Raw genomic sequence first — 15,052 nt, 5'->3', positions numbered from 1 at the left:
TCATCCAAAGTGCACAAACAGTGGGGGAGGAGGGAAGGGCAGGCAGGATGCCCCTTAGCAGGAGGGCACAGGCTGCCTGTTGTCACAGCTGGGGATCAGATCCACTCCCTCCCTCTGCAGGAGCAGAGCCAGCTCCGGCAGGGGCTCAGCAGTGCACGACAGGAACATGGCTGGGCGTGGCACCAGAGCATCCATTGCTCCTTCTGCCCAAGGCCTGCAGCATTCCCACTGCCAAGGGCCAGGTGCTCACAGCAGGGCATGTCCAAACGTTGACACCAACATTTCCAAATTGAATTTGGCCACGAGGAATTTGCATGGTTGGAAATGCCCTCCTCCCTGATCCCTGCAGCACATGAGGAAAGCAGCAGGATCTCACCTGTTGACCTGATGGTTCATCCCTGGTTTCCTTGTTGAGCGCAAGTTGACTCTTGGATGTGCCACCCTGGTGCTGCAGAGCCTCTGGCATGGTCACCTGTCAGATGTTGCTTTAACAAACCAAAGCAGAAGTAAAGCCTTCCTGGGCCTCCTGCAGTGTCTGCAGCCAGAGGTGTCCCCAAGTTTCTCCTCAGGAAACACAAGATGACAATGTGACAGACAAAATACCGTGAGATACTGCTCTTTACTGCAACTTTTGTCATTACCTCATTTTCTAGAGAGCCGAAATAAAAATAGAATCAGGTATTGAAATAAGTCTCTTCAGTAAACTTCAGTAAACTAAAGCAAATGTAACACAAAAAGGGGCAATGGGGAGGGGATGGGAGAGTTCCAGCTGCAAGAATTGGCAACTGATTGGCAAACCCCAGCAGTTCCTTCTCCAACAGCTGCTCAGTGGCTTCTGCACCCAAGTCAAGAACAGTTTACAGTTCCTGCTGCACAAGTCCCTAAGATACCAAGGTCCAGTGCCTGCTGTCACAGGGGCTCAGGTACCAGGAAAGAATTTTTTTTCCCTCTACTTTCTCCAAATCTCGTACTTGAGGGCACAGACAAAACAATTCCAAAACCAGATATGAGTTATGAGCACTCCGAAGGTTTATCAATGGACCTCAAAAACAGGAGCATTTAGAAATACTGAGATGGGTATTTTTCCTTTTTAACTGAGGTCAAAGAGGGACAGAATTGCCCATGTTGCTGGGTAATTCTGAAACAGACATCTTTTAGCATTCCATAATCTCCAATATAAACATCTTTAAATGCTTGTTTTCTGTTCCTAGGTTGGTAATGAAGAGGGAAGGCAACAGGAGACAATAATCAAAACATACTTTTACACTGCTGACCTTTGAAAGGGCACAGCTCTGCTGTCAGCTAACCCAAACTAAGAACAAGCAAAAATACCATCAGCTTTCACACATCAAGTTGTGCTGAAAAGGGAAAAGAAAAGCAATTCCCAAAATGACATGTGAAAATCCCACCATGTTTCACATGTGCTGGAGTCCCCAGAGATATGTCCAAGTACTGTGATGAATCTGGAGCTCAAGTCTCACAGAAGTTATCTGGAAGTTGGTTAAAGCAAAATATATAAAACAGTTAACACTTGGAGATAGCATGTAGGAGAGAAATGCTGCCTTAAAAACATCCTTGTCCCATGATTCCAATTTTAAGGCAATACTGAAACTGCTAAAGCCAGAAAATAAATCAAAGGTGTCGTGCATTGATTTACACCAAGTTGATGCCAAACACAAACTGTGCAAGTCACACTCCCAGTGCCCCAGATGGTCACAAGATGCACAGGAATGCCAAAATGTGAAAGGTGTCAGTGACCCAAAGCACAGTTGCTGCTGTGCCACGTCGTCGTCACACCGCGAAAGGATCTTCTGTGGGTCAGGACTGGGAACACTTACAGAAGTAGCTCTGTTGACACACATGAAACAGGGTGGTTTTTTCAGGTGTCCTAAAAATTCTGAGCTGTTTTTTTGGCAGAATCAGCTTTTCCAGATGTGAGAAATCTTCCATGTTGCAGTAAACAATGTCAGGCAAGATACATCAACATGCACTGAAATCAGATACAGTAAATTCAGCTGTACAGCAGCTCCCTTCCCCGTTCCTTGCCAGGGGTCTCCCAAGGATGGGGCAGAAGGGGAGGATCACAAAGTGTTCCTGGAGGATGCCTGTTCCCAAGCAGGAGAGGTGTCTCAGTGGCATTCACAGTTTCTCCTCTGGGTCTCTGCAGGGAGCTCCATCTCCACCTTAATGTACAACACCAGCCACACCCCTTACCCACAGCCCCCCTGCTCTGCCCTGGGGTACCTGCCCCCTACTCTGTTCCTATAAAACACACGCTCCAATCATTCCACCCTTCTGTCCATCACAGTGCTGCACAAGTGTTCCAGGATCTGAAGAACTAAAACCCACAGCTCCTCCTTTCCAAACTCCCCAATCAGCCCCTGCTCATTCCATTTCCAGAGAGAAAACTCACACCAAGCTCAGGAGACGTGGCAGACACAGGCCATGGACACCACTGGGGGTGACAAAGGTCCACAGCACTGTGACTCCTGCTCTGCTGATCCATCATGATGACCTGGGCTACTCAGCAAACCACAAAATGAGCCAGCCCTACCACAGCACAGTTATCTGCACTCATGGCTTCTTACCCACCACCCTAACAACCCCAGACATCAGGCCGAGCAGAATGATTAGTCTAAGCAGGACCAGCAATTTCTATTTTCAAGGCAAAAAGCTAAACTGACAAAGCAAACCCTTTGTCAAACACAACGCAAGAAATAACACATTTTCTTTCAAACAATTTTTTACTGCAAGTTCTTTGCAAATATTTGCATTGTCATTACAAAAAATACCAAAGAAATTTCCAGTCTATTCAATTTCAGAGAGTCATAATTTACAAAAAAATAAATAGCTTTACTCTAAGAACAACAATTGTCTAGTATTAAGGTCAGCAATATCAATCACAGAAGTCCACATTCTCAGTGCTGTGTATTTGGATCCATCTGACTTAGTTTGCTTTCTTCCAGCATTTTCCTTTAAAATAAGACTAGTTAGAACATTAGAAAAGTAACTTTTTTCTTACCACAGAAAGATGAAAATTCAGCATGGCTCTTGAAAACCAGACTCCATTGCTAGTTTAATTGTTAGACCCTTCCAACACACAACTTTAAAAAACACTAATTTTTTTTTAAACAACTGTAACAGAACATTTTCCCACAAAATTTAAGAGTCAACAGCAGCAGCATGAAGGGCATGTTTCTTTGATATAAGGCTAATGGTCCTTGATGTGGCAGAGCTGCTATGAAAGCACAGAACTGCCAAAGCCAAGGGTGTTACAATCAACGTCACCCTGAGCCTGCAGCCTCTGCTCAGGCGAATCCTCACTCTCAGCCTCGTCCCCACAGGTGGCACCAGCACTGGGCACCCCAGCTGGAATTCCTGAGTGAGCTGGGTGTAAGATCAGGGACTGCACACAGCAATGCACCAACTGCTGCACCAATTTGGTTTTGGAGTGATTGTCATTCTAGACATGCTTAAATACTGCTTTGAAGTTGACTGTGCTTTTTCACATCAGCACTACTGACATTACAGTGAACTTGCTGCTCTACGCTGTAAACACATGAAACCTTTAGGACAATGCATAAAGCATCAACCATGTACAGTAAATGCCATAATGAGAAAGTCTGGCACACATTTTATTTCACAAGAAGAAAAATCTTTGGACTATAGTACTATATGCCACAAAATGTTCCAAGTGCATCCCACAATAGATGGCTCATGAAATGAGGAATCCACAAACAAGCAAATAACTAGCATTTGCAAAAATGTTTAAAAAAAAAAAAATAAAAGGGAGGGAACTTCAGAACGTAAGAGTAGATGAGAAGAAAAAGCTTTTCTGAACTTCTCTGATGAATCACTCAGCCGTACATCTGAGCATATAATGACAGATTTCAGGCAAAAAATAGGAGTCTCTGAAGTGTCTTGCACCATGTATGTGCTTCTCCTAAAGGTGGCTAAAATCAACACTAAGGAGAAATAAAGTGTAAGAAAAAATTGTATCTTTATGTTTCTTCCATTGCCACGCTCTGGCTAACTTCACTGTGTCTGAAACTCAGCTGTGTGGTTCAGTCCAGCTCAGGGGAGAAGATACAGTTCTCCAAATGTATCACCTCCCTCTTCCCCACAGTAAATAGCCAAGTTCAAATGCTACACCAAGCCTGAATCTTTGGCCATGCTATAGAAAATGCCTTTTTCCTGAAGTAGTTGATCTGGGGTACCACACTCCACCACTTCTCCTCTCTCCAGGACTAACACTCTGTAAAACAAGGAGATGAAAAGAAAAAAAAAAACAAAAAAAGAAAAAATGGTCACAAGAAGATCCAGAAAGCCAGTGAGCATGGATATATGTGTGCAGACAGAGACTGCAGCATAGCCATTATTTGCAAGTGAAGACAGTGCTGACTGTATGAACAGGCGAGGTTCTCACTGCAATGGTCTGTGTGCTGCATTGTTTATGTAGCACATGGTTACCCAGCCATCTGCAGACAGCCAGGAGACTCTGGACTGCACTCTGAGCCAGCCAGAAACAAGCTGGCAGCACTTCTTGTCAAGGTGTGAGAGGGCCTGTAAGACCTTGCAAGAGCTGGGATAAATAACCTTCCCATAACACCACCCCACACCAACTGCTGTTACACAGCTTCTGTGACAAAACAAAAACATGCAGCTGGGACAAGGAAGTGCACGAAGTCAGCGGTCAGCTCACTGCTAAACACTGTTGCAGCTCCCTCCACGGATGGCCAGGCACTGCAGAGATGGTCACCAAGCCCTGGCAGGGGCTGCTGCCTGGTGTCACCGCTGCCATGGCTGAACTGGGTGCTCGCCTGCTGGCAGCACTGCTGGGGCTGCGGCTGGCACGGGCAGTGCTCCTCCCTCTGATCTGTCACTGCTGACAGCACAAAGAGAGGGCTACAAAAGTACACTGAAATCCTACCACTGGTCACTTTGCCATTCTGTGATAAAAGGGACAAGAGAGCTAAAACTGAAATACAAGACAACAACTTGGCCCTCAACCACACCTTAGCAAGGCAGCTGAGCTTGAGGGAGGCTGTATGAACTATAACCAGCAGTGATGGAAAGTGAAAACACCAAATAAACTTCAGAGGGCAGGATCTGCCCCTTTGGATTCCCCATGCTGTCTGTGCCTAAATTAGGGCAAGACCCAAGAACAGACTCCTGTCCTTGCCCCTCTCCCCTTCCCAGCTTGCCCAGGCAGGAACAGCACAACAGCAGTGTGACAGAGGGACAAGAGGAGCTCCCCAGGCCAAGCACAGCCACCACAAGCCAGAACGTGCACACTGTACCCATCAAACCAGGGATCCCAGCAGCCCTGTGCAGAGGCAGCTAGAAATGAACCAGTAAACATCCAACTAACACAAAGATTTTTTGAGCACAGTGCAGATCACACAGTCAGCAAGATAAAAGCAGTATCACCTTACCTCGTGTAGTCCATGATTGTGTTCAGACGATGTGCTATAGTTAATACAGTACACTCTTCAAATTGAGACTTTATAGTTGACTGTATGAGCTTATCTGTTTCAAGATCAACAGCAGCTGTGGCTTCATCCAGAACCAGGATTTTGGACTTCCTGAGCAGAGCTCGTGCCAAGCACACCAGCTGGCGCTGTCCCACACTGCACAGATGGGATGGGGTGGGGAGAAAAGTCAGAACAAGTTTGCAGCATTAATTGGTATTCATTTTGAAACCTGGCAATTCCTTGTTCTAAAGATAAGGTCAGTCTTACTATTTCCCTGCAGAATATCTAACAGCTTCTGAAACTACATCCCCCTCAAATGAAGTCCTCGCAATGCAGTAAGAGAATACAAGTGGTTTCAGCATAACTGCATCAGGCTGATTCACTGAATTAGTGCAGTGTTGAGGACTGGACTTAAGTGGTTTCTACAAACTGAACACATAAAACCCTGTTAAAGTGCAAATAGCAAGTGAACAGCTTCCTTAGAATAATTGCTGCTGCTAAAATGCTTTCCAAGGGAATTGACAAACCTCAGAGCATTCCAAGTATTTCTTAAATTATTTGAAATCCCCAAACTCAAGAGCTAAAACATGTTGAGTAAAACCTAGTTGGTTGATAGCCTGGTCACACATTAAGAATTCTCCAGCTGCCTCCCCAGATTCTCACACGGGCCTGGGAGGTATTAGAATTTTCACAAGCACAGTTCTTTGACCTACCTGAGGTTCTCGCCACCCTCAGCACACTCATGATTCAGTTTATCAGGAAGGGATGATACAAAGTTCTTCAGGTGAGCCAGTTCCAAAGACCTCCAAATGTCTTCATCAGAGTGTTGGTCGAAAGGATCAAGGTTCATACGCAGAGAGCCAGAAAACAATATTGGATCCTGGTCATGGAAAGAGGTAATTGACAATGTACAAAGAACATGGCAAGTGCTCCAAAAATATTTCTTAGATAACAAAAGGAAACAACATGTACAGATGCAGCTGCAAGCATGCTAATGCAATGAATTTAGGAGTGAGGGCTTGTTTTCTTCCAGTGACAGGTTATTCTCCCTCACTCTTATTCCTTACTCCTCTTGGGGGCCTGACCTCTGCCCTCTGCAGATTCTTTCAGTCCAGACCTTTCCATTAGTTAGGAACTCATGAATTCAGAAAAAAACCCCAACAAAACAAACAAACCAACCAAAATACCCAAAGCCCAGCCAACTTTCTTTTTACTGGACCACTAGGCAACAAAAGAGGCCCTCCCTGCTCAACCTTTTGTCAGCAGGGACTACTAGGTCAACTCTTCACTTCTTAGGGAATTAACCATCTGTAAATATTTCAAAACTCTTCAGCTGCAGTATGAATGAAATTACACCTCTTTTTCTCTTGGATAGGAAGAAATACTACTTTGGAAATACTGATGCAAAGCAATCAAAAGGAGAAAGTGAGGTCCCCTCCAGATTTCCAAACGAAGTGGTGCAGAAAACCTTTTACAGTGAGCTCACTTGTTTTTGCCAGTCTGCTGCAATGGTAATTATTAACATCACATTTTGTAGTCTTACTTTGAATCAGAACAGGCAATAAAGGCTACACAGTAAGAACAAAAAGACTTGAGACTAAATCCAATGCTCGTAAAGTTGTATTTCCAAATGTTTAAGACTATCAAACCCACAGTTGCTGGGCTAGACTGGGATGGTTATGTACAGGTTTCTGTGAAAGAACAGCACTGATAGCACACACTGTGCCCAGTTCACAAAGGGATGCCAAGCAGGTATTCAGCTGGGATCAGCCCTTCCCATTCAGGCTGAGCTGTCTGTAGCATGTAAGCGATCAGCTCCTGAGTCCAGAGGCCAAGGTTTTACTTCCACAACACAGCTCAGCCACAGCCAAGCTCCTACTTGTTAGCTGGCACAGGCAAACTGAAACCAGCCTAGGGAGAAAAACTTGGTTTCAAGTCCATGAAAGAGCAATCTGAAGTGACTGAATTTCATAGCACACATCAGAGCAGAAGTAACAATTTTCTCCTCAGTACTTTATGGAAACATCACTGTTACCCAAGGAGTTCTGGTAGTGGCAGGATTTTGCACCCACCTGGGGGATGATGGTGATCTTGAACCGCAGGTCATGGAGCCCTATCTTTGAGATATTAATCCCATCAATAATAATTTCACCTTCAGCTGCTTCATTAATGCGAAACAAACCCAAAGTAAGTGAGGATTTTCCAGCTCCTGTTCTTCCAACTATTCCAATCTGTTGGGAAGAAATACAAGAACAACTTACTGAGTTAAAGCATTTCCAAGCATTTCCACCTGAAACCAACACATTTTCTGAAGGCTGTCTTACTTTTGGGGTTACCCGCACACCAAAAGCTCTCAGTTTCACACTGTACATTTCACTTCCCAGTTAGACCAAAGTCTTGATCAATTCTTCTCTTTTTTAAAAATAAATATAAAAGATTGCTACTTTGGTGGGCTGATACACTTCTTGCCATCTGCCCATTCCTACCACTTGAGGTAGCATTCTGCTACCTATACTTATTTGTAGGTAGAAAGTGTGCACTCAGGAGAAAACAAATGCCCAGCTGGCTACCACAAATAAGGAAGCTGGATAGTAGATCTGTCACAGCTACCTTTTATTCTGCTGTGCAAGATCACACTATTAACAGGCATCAGAGAATCCACACGGGACTGGGGTAGGACACGTGTGAGCGCACGGGCAAGGAGGAAGGAGGAGAAACACACAGATCAGCTTGGCCAGATCCAGAGAATCTGCTCTGAAGTCCCATTTTTTCCTGCAGTCTCACCTTGCAACTTCTGCCTCACTAGATCAGACTTCCCCCCTCTGCAGGCTATTTTCCTGAGATTATAATTAAATTAATCTCTTTGCAACCTACTTCTTTTTGCTTACAGCAAAGAAATTAGCAAAATTCCCTGGGAAGGGGAGAAAAGACAGGATAAACCTCATCTCCCAGTGAAACCAGGCCAAGTGATACTTGGCAGCCCCACACAACAGTGTCTCTTTATCCATGATGCAAAACACACCTTGCAAAGGCTAAGAGCCCACGACATCTGCAGTTTCAACAGGGCTGATTCCACAGAAGCTTTTCTAGTTCTTAAGAACCCCAGACACACAACAGGGTTAAACCTCTCTTTTGCTTTTGCATGCAGACCTGTGAACTGCAACGCTCTATTATGAATTCAGAGTCATTACCTTTTCACCCCCGTTGATGGTAACATTTATGTTTTTCAGAACCAGATCCAAGTCCTCGCGGTAGCGCAAACCGTAGCCTCGGAACTCCACCTTCCCTTCCTCGGGCCAGCTACTGGCTGGGGCCGTTTGTTCAATGCTCCACTCAGCCTGAAAGAGCCACACAGACACCTCTGATCAGCTCCTGCTTCAACCAACACAGGCTCAGAGGACTCACAGAATGCAATTAAGAAAAATCCTTCTTAGTGTGTAATTTGCAAAAGGAACTGTGATGAGAAGACAGGGAGAGAATTACCTCAAGACAGATGAAATGGTGTGTGTAGCCAAGGGCTTGGCTACCTCAAGGCCCACTTGCTGGATAAATTTTCCTCTTGCCAATGGCAGAATCATGCAGGCAGCACACATTCAGGCAACCTGTCTGTACACCCCACCACAGCAAGGAAACCTCTGGGGCAGCCACATGTGCAACTAGAAGCAGTTTAGCTGGGACTGGGCACTAGAACATTAATAAGCTGGTAAAAAGCTGCTACCTCAGCCTCCCACAGAGGAGAGAAAGGAAAGAACACACCCCACTGCATTCACTGCCACTGCCAAATAAAAAGGCTTTTAAATTTATAAACACTGGTCTGCTACCAGAACTCAAGAAAAAATTCTAGGAAGGGTCTTCATAATGTTTGGTTGCAAAAATAGTGACCCAGGTCAGGTTCAAGTGATAAGCAAGGCAAAGAGAAGCCCCAGGGAACTCTGTAACCATAAAGGGAACAACTGCAGATAAAATGAGTTATGTGATTTAAATCAAAACAAAAAAAAGTAAAACCTTTTTATTCCCCATACTGAGTGCAAAAAGAGAAACAAATAAAAATGTGATGTTTAAAGACTTAGGAAACCAAAACATTTGTACAGACCTACTGCTTAGCCCAGGATGTAAGAGCACATTTCCTAAAGAGCACTCTGTAAATACCAGAGGATGCAACACAAAAGCGCCAACAGGAACTCCCCACTGAGACCCAGCCTGTCCCTGGCAGGCACTCACAGCCCTGAGCTCTGTCCCACCCCTCAGCTCAGAGCACAGGCCCACCCTCCAACCCACTCAGTGGGCAGCTGAGACCTCAGAATAGGGCAGTGACTTCCACAAGTACCTCCTTCTCCATTTCAGCGTATTCTTTGACTCTTTCAACAGCAACAATGTTGGTTTCCAGCTCAGATGACATGCGTACCAGCCAGTTCAAGTAAGCTGTAATCTGCGAGAAGGAAAGAAGTCAGAGAGCAGTTTACACTAAATAGGTTACCTGCAATAAATGAAAAGCATGGAACAACCAAAGCATTGCAATTTCATGGAATGCATAAACACAGGCAAGATCTTGACTAATCAGTGCTGGACAGGAGGAAAGCCCAAATGCCTTTAAGATGCAGGGGACGAGACACCTTGGCCACAGCCTCTCCCACAGGGAAGGCACAGAGGAAACTTCCCAGCATCTTCTCAGACACTATTCCTAATTATTATTTTATATGTTCCTTGTATTAGTTTTCCATCCAAAGCCATATCAAGGTTCTGACTTTCTGATGCAGTCTAACAATTCAGAGGTTTTGCTCTTTTTAAAAAAGGCCAACTTACCTGCAGTGAGTAGGACACTGAGAGGCCAACCAGCCCCGCACTGAGTTTGTTGCGTGCAATCACTGCAAACAATGCTGCAAACAGGACAATGCAGTTCCCCACGTACTCCAGACGCACAGCCAGCCACCTGCAAGGCACAAAACATCTTTCCAGTACTTCACCCACAGAGATCAGGGATGTGGACAACAAATGGTCTGTCACACATCTTTTTAATGTAAGATTAATAATATGGCATGTGTGTCCTGCTAGTGACACAGGCACTGCAAGATATGTGAGGTTCTGCTTCAGCAGCATGTGAACCTAGAGGCATCCAAAATTAACGAATGTTTCAGGTGCATAAATTCCTGTCTTAACTACAACTGCTTTCTGGACACTGGGATCAATAAATCAAAACTTTTTAAAAGAATATAAGCCAGCAGTAAGGCAGGAACTCTCAGAAAGATGAGAGATTCAGAAGTAATTTTAATTTCATCACAGAAGTTTAAACAAAACATCTCTGAAACTGATTTATCCACACAGGCCGCCCTCCCCTGGATAAGTATGCCAAGAGCTGTGACTGATAAGGAGCACAGCCAGCAGATCCATGTCCTCCCCAGATAACTGCTGTTCCACTGTTACCTGTTTGCAACAATGCTTGGATAATAAGCTTTCTGATTCTCATCCACCTTCATGTCGTTCTGCTTGATGAAACGTTTCTGCTCCTCAAAGGCTCGGATGACACTGACTCCCAGGAGAGTCTCATTGAAGTGGGAATACACAGGAGAACGACTGACGGACTCAAGGCGCTTGAGCTGCCGCGAAGTGGCCACATAAAATCTCTGCAAATCAGAGTATGAGAATTATGGTTACATCCAGACCGTGTCTGGAAAAACAAGGGGAATCATAAACAGTTCCCTGCCATCTGGGCTGCTAGTGACAGAGATTCAACGTACACATGGAAATACACACCCCTCTCCAACACCTTTAGGCCTAAAAGACCATTGCATACATTCTGCTGCCTTTAAACAACTGTCAATCAAACCATCTCATGCCAGAGCCATTTTCTCCTCTTTCTTTTATCAGAAAGTTTAGTTCAACCATATAAAACACACACATCACCACTTTTAAGGTTTACTCATGGAGCCAAATGGGTTTACTAATTCAAGAGCCAAACCCCAGCTGTTCTCTTCTGTCTGTGCAGGCTCTACCAGTTTCTAGGAGTAAAGCCACAGTGAAGCAAGCACACCCTGCCCACACAGGACAGGACTGAAAGGCTGCCACCCACTCTCTTGCTCTGTAGACAATAGTCTGATGAAACAGGCACATGAGCAATACAGACACACACCCCTCTAAAGACTACTCTCATATTTGGAAAGACGTTTTGGAAAAGCCCATATGTTTTCCATATTTGGGCTCTGAGCATCAAGCTCAGAGCCCATCATATTTGCCACAAAATCTAATGGCATTTTTATAAAGTAAGTATCAAAGGATTTACTTCTGCACAGAGGTCATTTTACACTTGACAAAGGAAGGAAAGGCTGTGCTAACGTCAGGTTATCAGTAAACCATGCAAAGCACAGTCAGTCAAGCATGACTCAAATCCAACACCTTGAAATCCTTCCTAGTGCAGAGTAAGAGCTGTCTTAAATAACAGAAGATGTGACTGCTGGTCCTGGTTCCCCCAGGTAACACTCTTTACCTGCACGAACAAGTAGACAAGTCCCAGGGGTGGAATGATGACAGCAGCTATAGGTGTGGCCAGCAGAATGATGATACAAGCCCCAATCACGTTAAATGTGGAGCCCATGAACATCTTGATGATGGGTGGAATGGTGGAGTCAATGGTGTCTATCTCCTTGGAGAAACGGTTCACTAGGTTCCCACTGGGAGTGCGTTCAAAGAAACTCATTGGAGACCGGAGCACACTGTGCAGCAGGTTGAGGTGCAGGTGTTGTGATGCAAATATTCCTCCTATTGACACAACCATGGAGTAGCCAAACACAGCAATACCTAGAAAAGGAGACTCATTTTTAACTGCTGCCACCTCTCACACAAAACATTTTCCTCATTTTGTTATCACTGAGCATTAGCATGTCTCTAGTACAATAATCCTGAGAACTAGGGTTCATTTCAGGTAGACTCAGCAAATACACCAAGTAATTAAAAAAAAAAAAAAAATCAGTGAAAACATCACATTCCTTTCATGGAAGAAGTTGCTTCTCCATTACAAAAATTTGTGTAATATTTGAACACTTTCCCTGAGTAAAAGTCACTGAATTTTCACTTGGCATTTGTTTTTTATTGTGGGATTTTCATACCAATTCTGAAGTGGGGTACTTGGGGCGTTGGGTTTCATGGCAAACAAACTCTAAACCACAAAGAGGACACAAAACAAAACATGACTGAAGCAGCCTCTCCACAGTGGCCTGGATGGAGCCACAAGCAGCCAGAGCAAAGCCCAGCCAGAGCAGCTGAGCCAGGCTGGGGCTGCAGGGAGGCAGCACAGCCATGGGCTCTGGTGACAAACTGCCCCTGCACACCAGGCCAGCACAGTCTGCTGACAGGCCAAGGAGCCACTTCTCAGATCAGACATTTTGTCACAATTCTGGTTCATCAACCAGCAAAACACTTCTCACTTTGTACAAATGAAAGAAAAACCGCATTTACTAACTGAATAATTTCATAGGTTGGTTTTCTTGGTGTTTTTTAAATTCAGGTTTTTCATCTTTTACAAAAACCCACACTCAAATCCTTAGCAAAATGCTGCTGCAGGCACCAAGAGCATTAGAAACACTGAATCAGCAAATCTTAAAATACACAAGACCAAGCAAACCTTGAGAAATTCCCAGTGCTCCATATACTCCCAGTCTGAGAGTTGTGTTCTGCTGTGTCCCATTGATAACAGGATCATCTGTCCATAAACTCAGCCAGTAGTTGGAAGCCAAGGAGGCTATATGATTACACATAAAGAGGAAAATGGCCAAGAAAGACATAAAGACTCCAATTGCTTTCATGTAGTCCCAGTACACTGTTGCCTTTACCTAAAGACAAGACAAAAAGAAATACTCATTTTGCAGCTAAGTTTCAAAGCAGCAACACCCCCTTCTCCAACACCTATTTAAAGTCAGTATCCCTCCATCAGGCCATGAAAACACAGCAGCTGCACTCTGGAGAGCCACTGCTTGGGAACACATGCTGCAAAGCATTCCATGGAGACATGCCAAATCCAACATTCCCTCAGGGGAGGCACACATCATCCTTCCCTTGTCATCCAAGGGAAGGGAGGAGTAGGGAGGGAGCTGCCTGAAGTAACACAGAGCATCAGTAGCAGAGCCAAAAACTTCACTGAGGAGCTCCAGTTTCTGGCTCTCTCTTTGTACCACAAGATTAAAAAGCCTTCAAACCAACCCTTACTCCACATGGCTTCTATCCTATGATCTATCTTCAACCAACAACAAGCAATCCACGCTTGGATTCAAGCAACATTGCTAGGAGGTGTTAACTGCCACTTTCCCAGTCTCAGGTTTCCCAAAAAGCCCTGGGTATCCTGGGATTAGATACTTATGTCTACAGTGGAAATTTGCCTTAAATTCATCTGACTCAATTGCAGCCCCTTACACTGAAGGGCAGTTTTCATTAGGTCACCTAATTTGTCATAGCCTCTCCAAGAAATAGCTGCAAGGTTTTCATTTCTCCTTCTAAACTTTGATGTGGTCAGACCCATCATCTCACACAGAAGTTTTGTGTTGACATTCTTTCCACAGGCAAACACGGGGCTCAAGTTCGGGAGCAGAGGGCACGGCAACACTTCCATCAGGTATTACACAACAAGCAGCAAGTTCAAGAATTCACTCAGCCTGTTCTCACACCAGTTACATGGTCTTCAGAAGTTATTTTCTTCTGAAACAGATTTTTCCAAAACTGAACGAGGGCACAGGAAGTGGCAACTGGAGACCTTACCCTCCCAGTCTTTGCTGTGTCAGCTTCCATCAGTTTCCAGGAATTCTTCTCAGCAAGTGGCTTCTGCAGCTCTGCTGTGCTGCTCTGCTGTTGTGGCTTCCCAGTGTCCCTGCTGTATGTTGAAGAGTTACTGAGTTGCCTGTTTGAAGACATTTATTTTTCAGTCTTAGCTTGACATAGGACAGGTGTTTATCTCACAACTGGGCTTTGACAGTGCACAGCTCCCAGTCAGTGGTTTACACTCCTATGGAGATGTCCTAACCAGCCATCACAGGGCAGAGGTTACTCGGACCTCCCTCCTCCCCTCAGTGCACTGGTCCCAAGTACTCATGTTCAGGTGCAAGTAACAGATAAAGTCGACAGATAAAGAAGTCTTGGTTGCACAATCCCACTCCAGAAAGAAAAATGCTCTGTGACATCAAGACCAGCCTTTCCAAACCTCATCATCAGCACAGCAGCAGCTGGAGTGCAAAAAGGGTACCTGCACTCACCTCAAAAAAAGCAATTTAACTCCCAGGCACTCATTAGCTTCCAGAAATACAGTGTCTCTAGAGTCCCATAAGAATAAGGCATAGACTAGGAGATGATTTTGGAAAGCTATCATCAGAGTGACTTGCAAGCACAGTAGCAGCTGCTATTAGGTCAGACTAAAGGTCCACCTGGCACTTCATCCCATCTGACAGCAGTCAAATGCAGAAGCCTTGGGAACACACACAAAAGCTGGACCAGCCAGTAAAACACTCTCCCTTTTATGCAAGCCAAACCCACAATATCTTGCTACAACACAAGAGTTTCTTCACATGGAAGGAGTATTGTGAGAGCTGTGCGTGTGCAGA

The 15,052-nt window shown here is 44.8% G+C and overlaps 1 protein-coding gene across 1 annotated transcript in view; it reads right to left on the bottom strand.

Moving 5' to 3' along the window:
• Nucleotides 1-3,597: 3,597 nt before the first annotated feature.
• Nucleotides 3,598-15,052, bottom strand: part of ABCC1 (ATP binding cassette subfamily C member 1) — a 48,126-nt gene continuing 36,671 nt past the window's right edge. Inside the window, 11 exon segments of the mRNA XM_042037169.1 lie at nt 3,598-4,255; nt 5,436-5,630; nt 6,188-6,354; nt 7,547-7,705; nt 8,666-8,812; nt 9,802-9,903; nt 10,278-10,404; nt 10,896-11,095; nt 11,956-12,266; nt 13,090-13,297; nt 14,217-14,355. Coding sequence (XP_041893103.1) covers nt 4,147-4,255; nt 5,436-5,630; nt 6,188-6,354; nt 7,547-7,705; nt 8,666-8,812; nt 9,802-9,903; nt 10,278-10,404; nt 10,896-11,095; nt 11,956-12,266; nt 13,090-13,297; nt 14,217-14,355 — 1,864 coding nt within the window. The 3' untranslated portion in view covers nt 3,598-4,146.

This window comes from Corvus kubaryi, unplaced genomic scaffold (genome assembly GCF_017639235.1).
Source record: "Corvus kubaryi isolate FWS band 111438036 unplaced genomic scaffold, C.kubaryi_AGA036_p1.0 37387, whole genome shotgun sequence".
Taxonomy (NCBI): domain Eukaryota; kingdom Metazoa; phylum Chordata; class Aves; order Passeriformes; family Corvidae; genus Corvus; species Corvus kubaryi.
The sequence above is the reverse complement of the archived record's forward strand: the minus strand, read 5'-3'. Positions and strand labels throughout refer to the sequence as shown.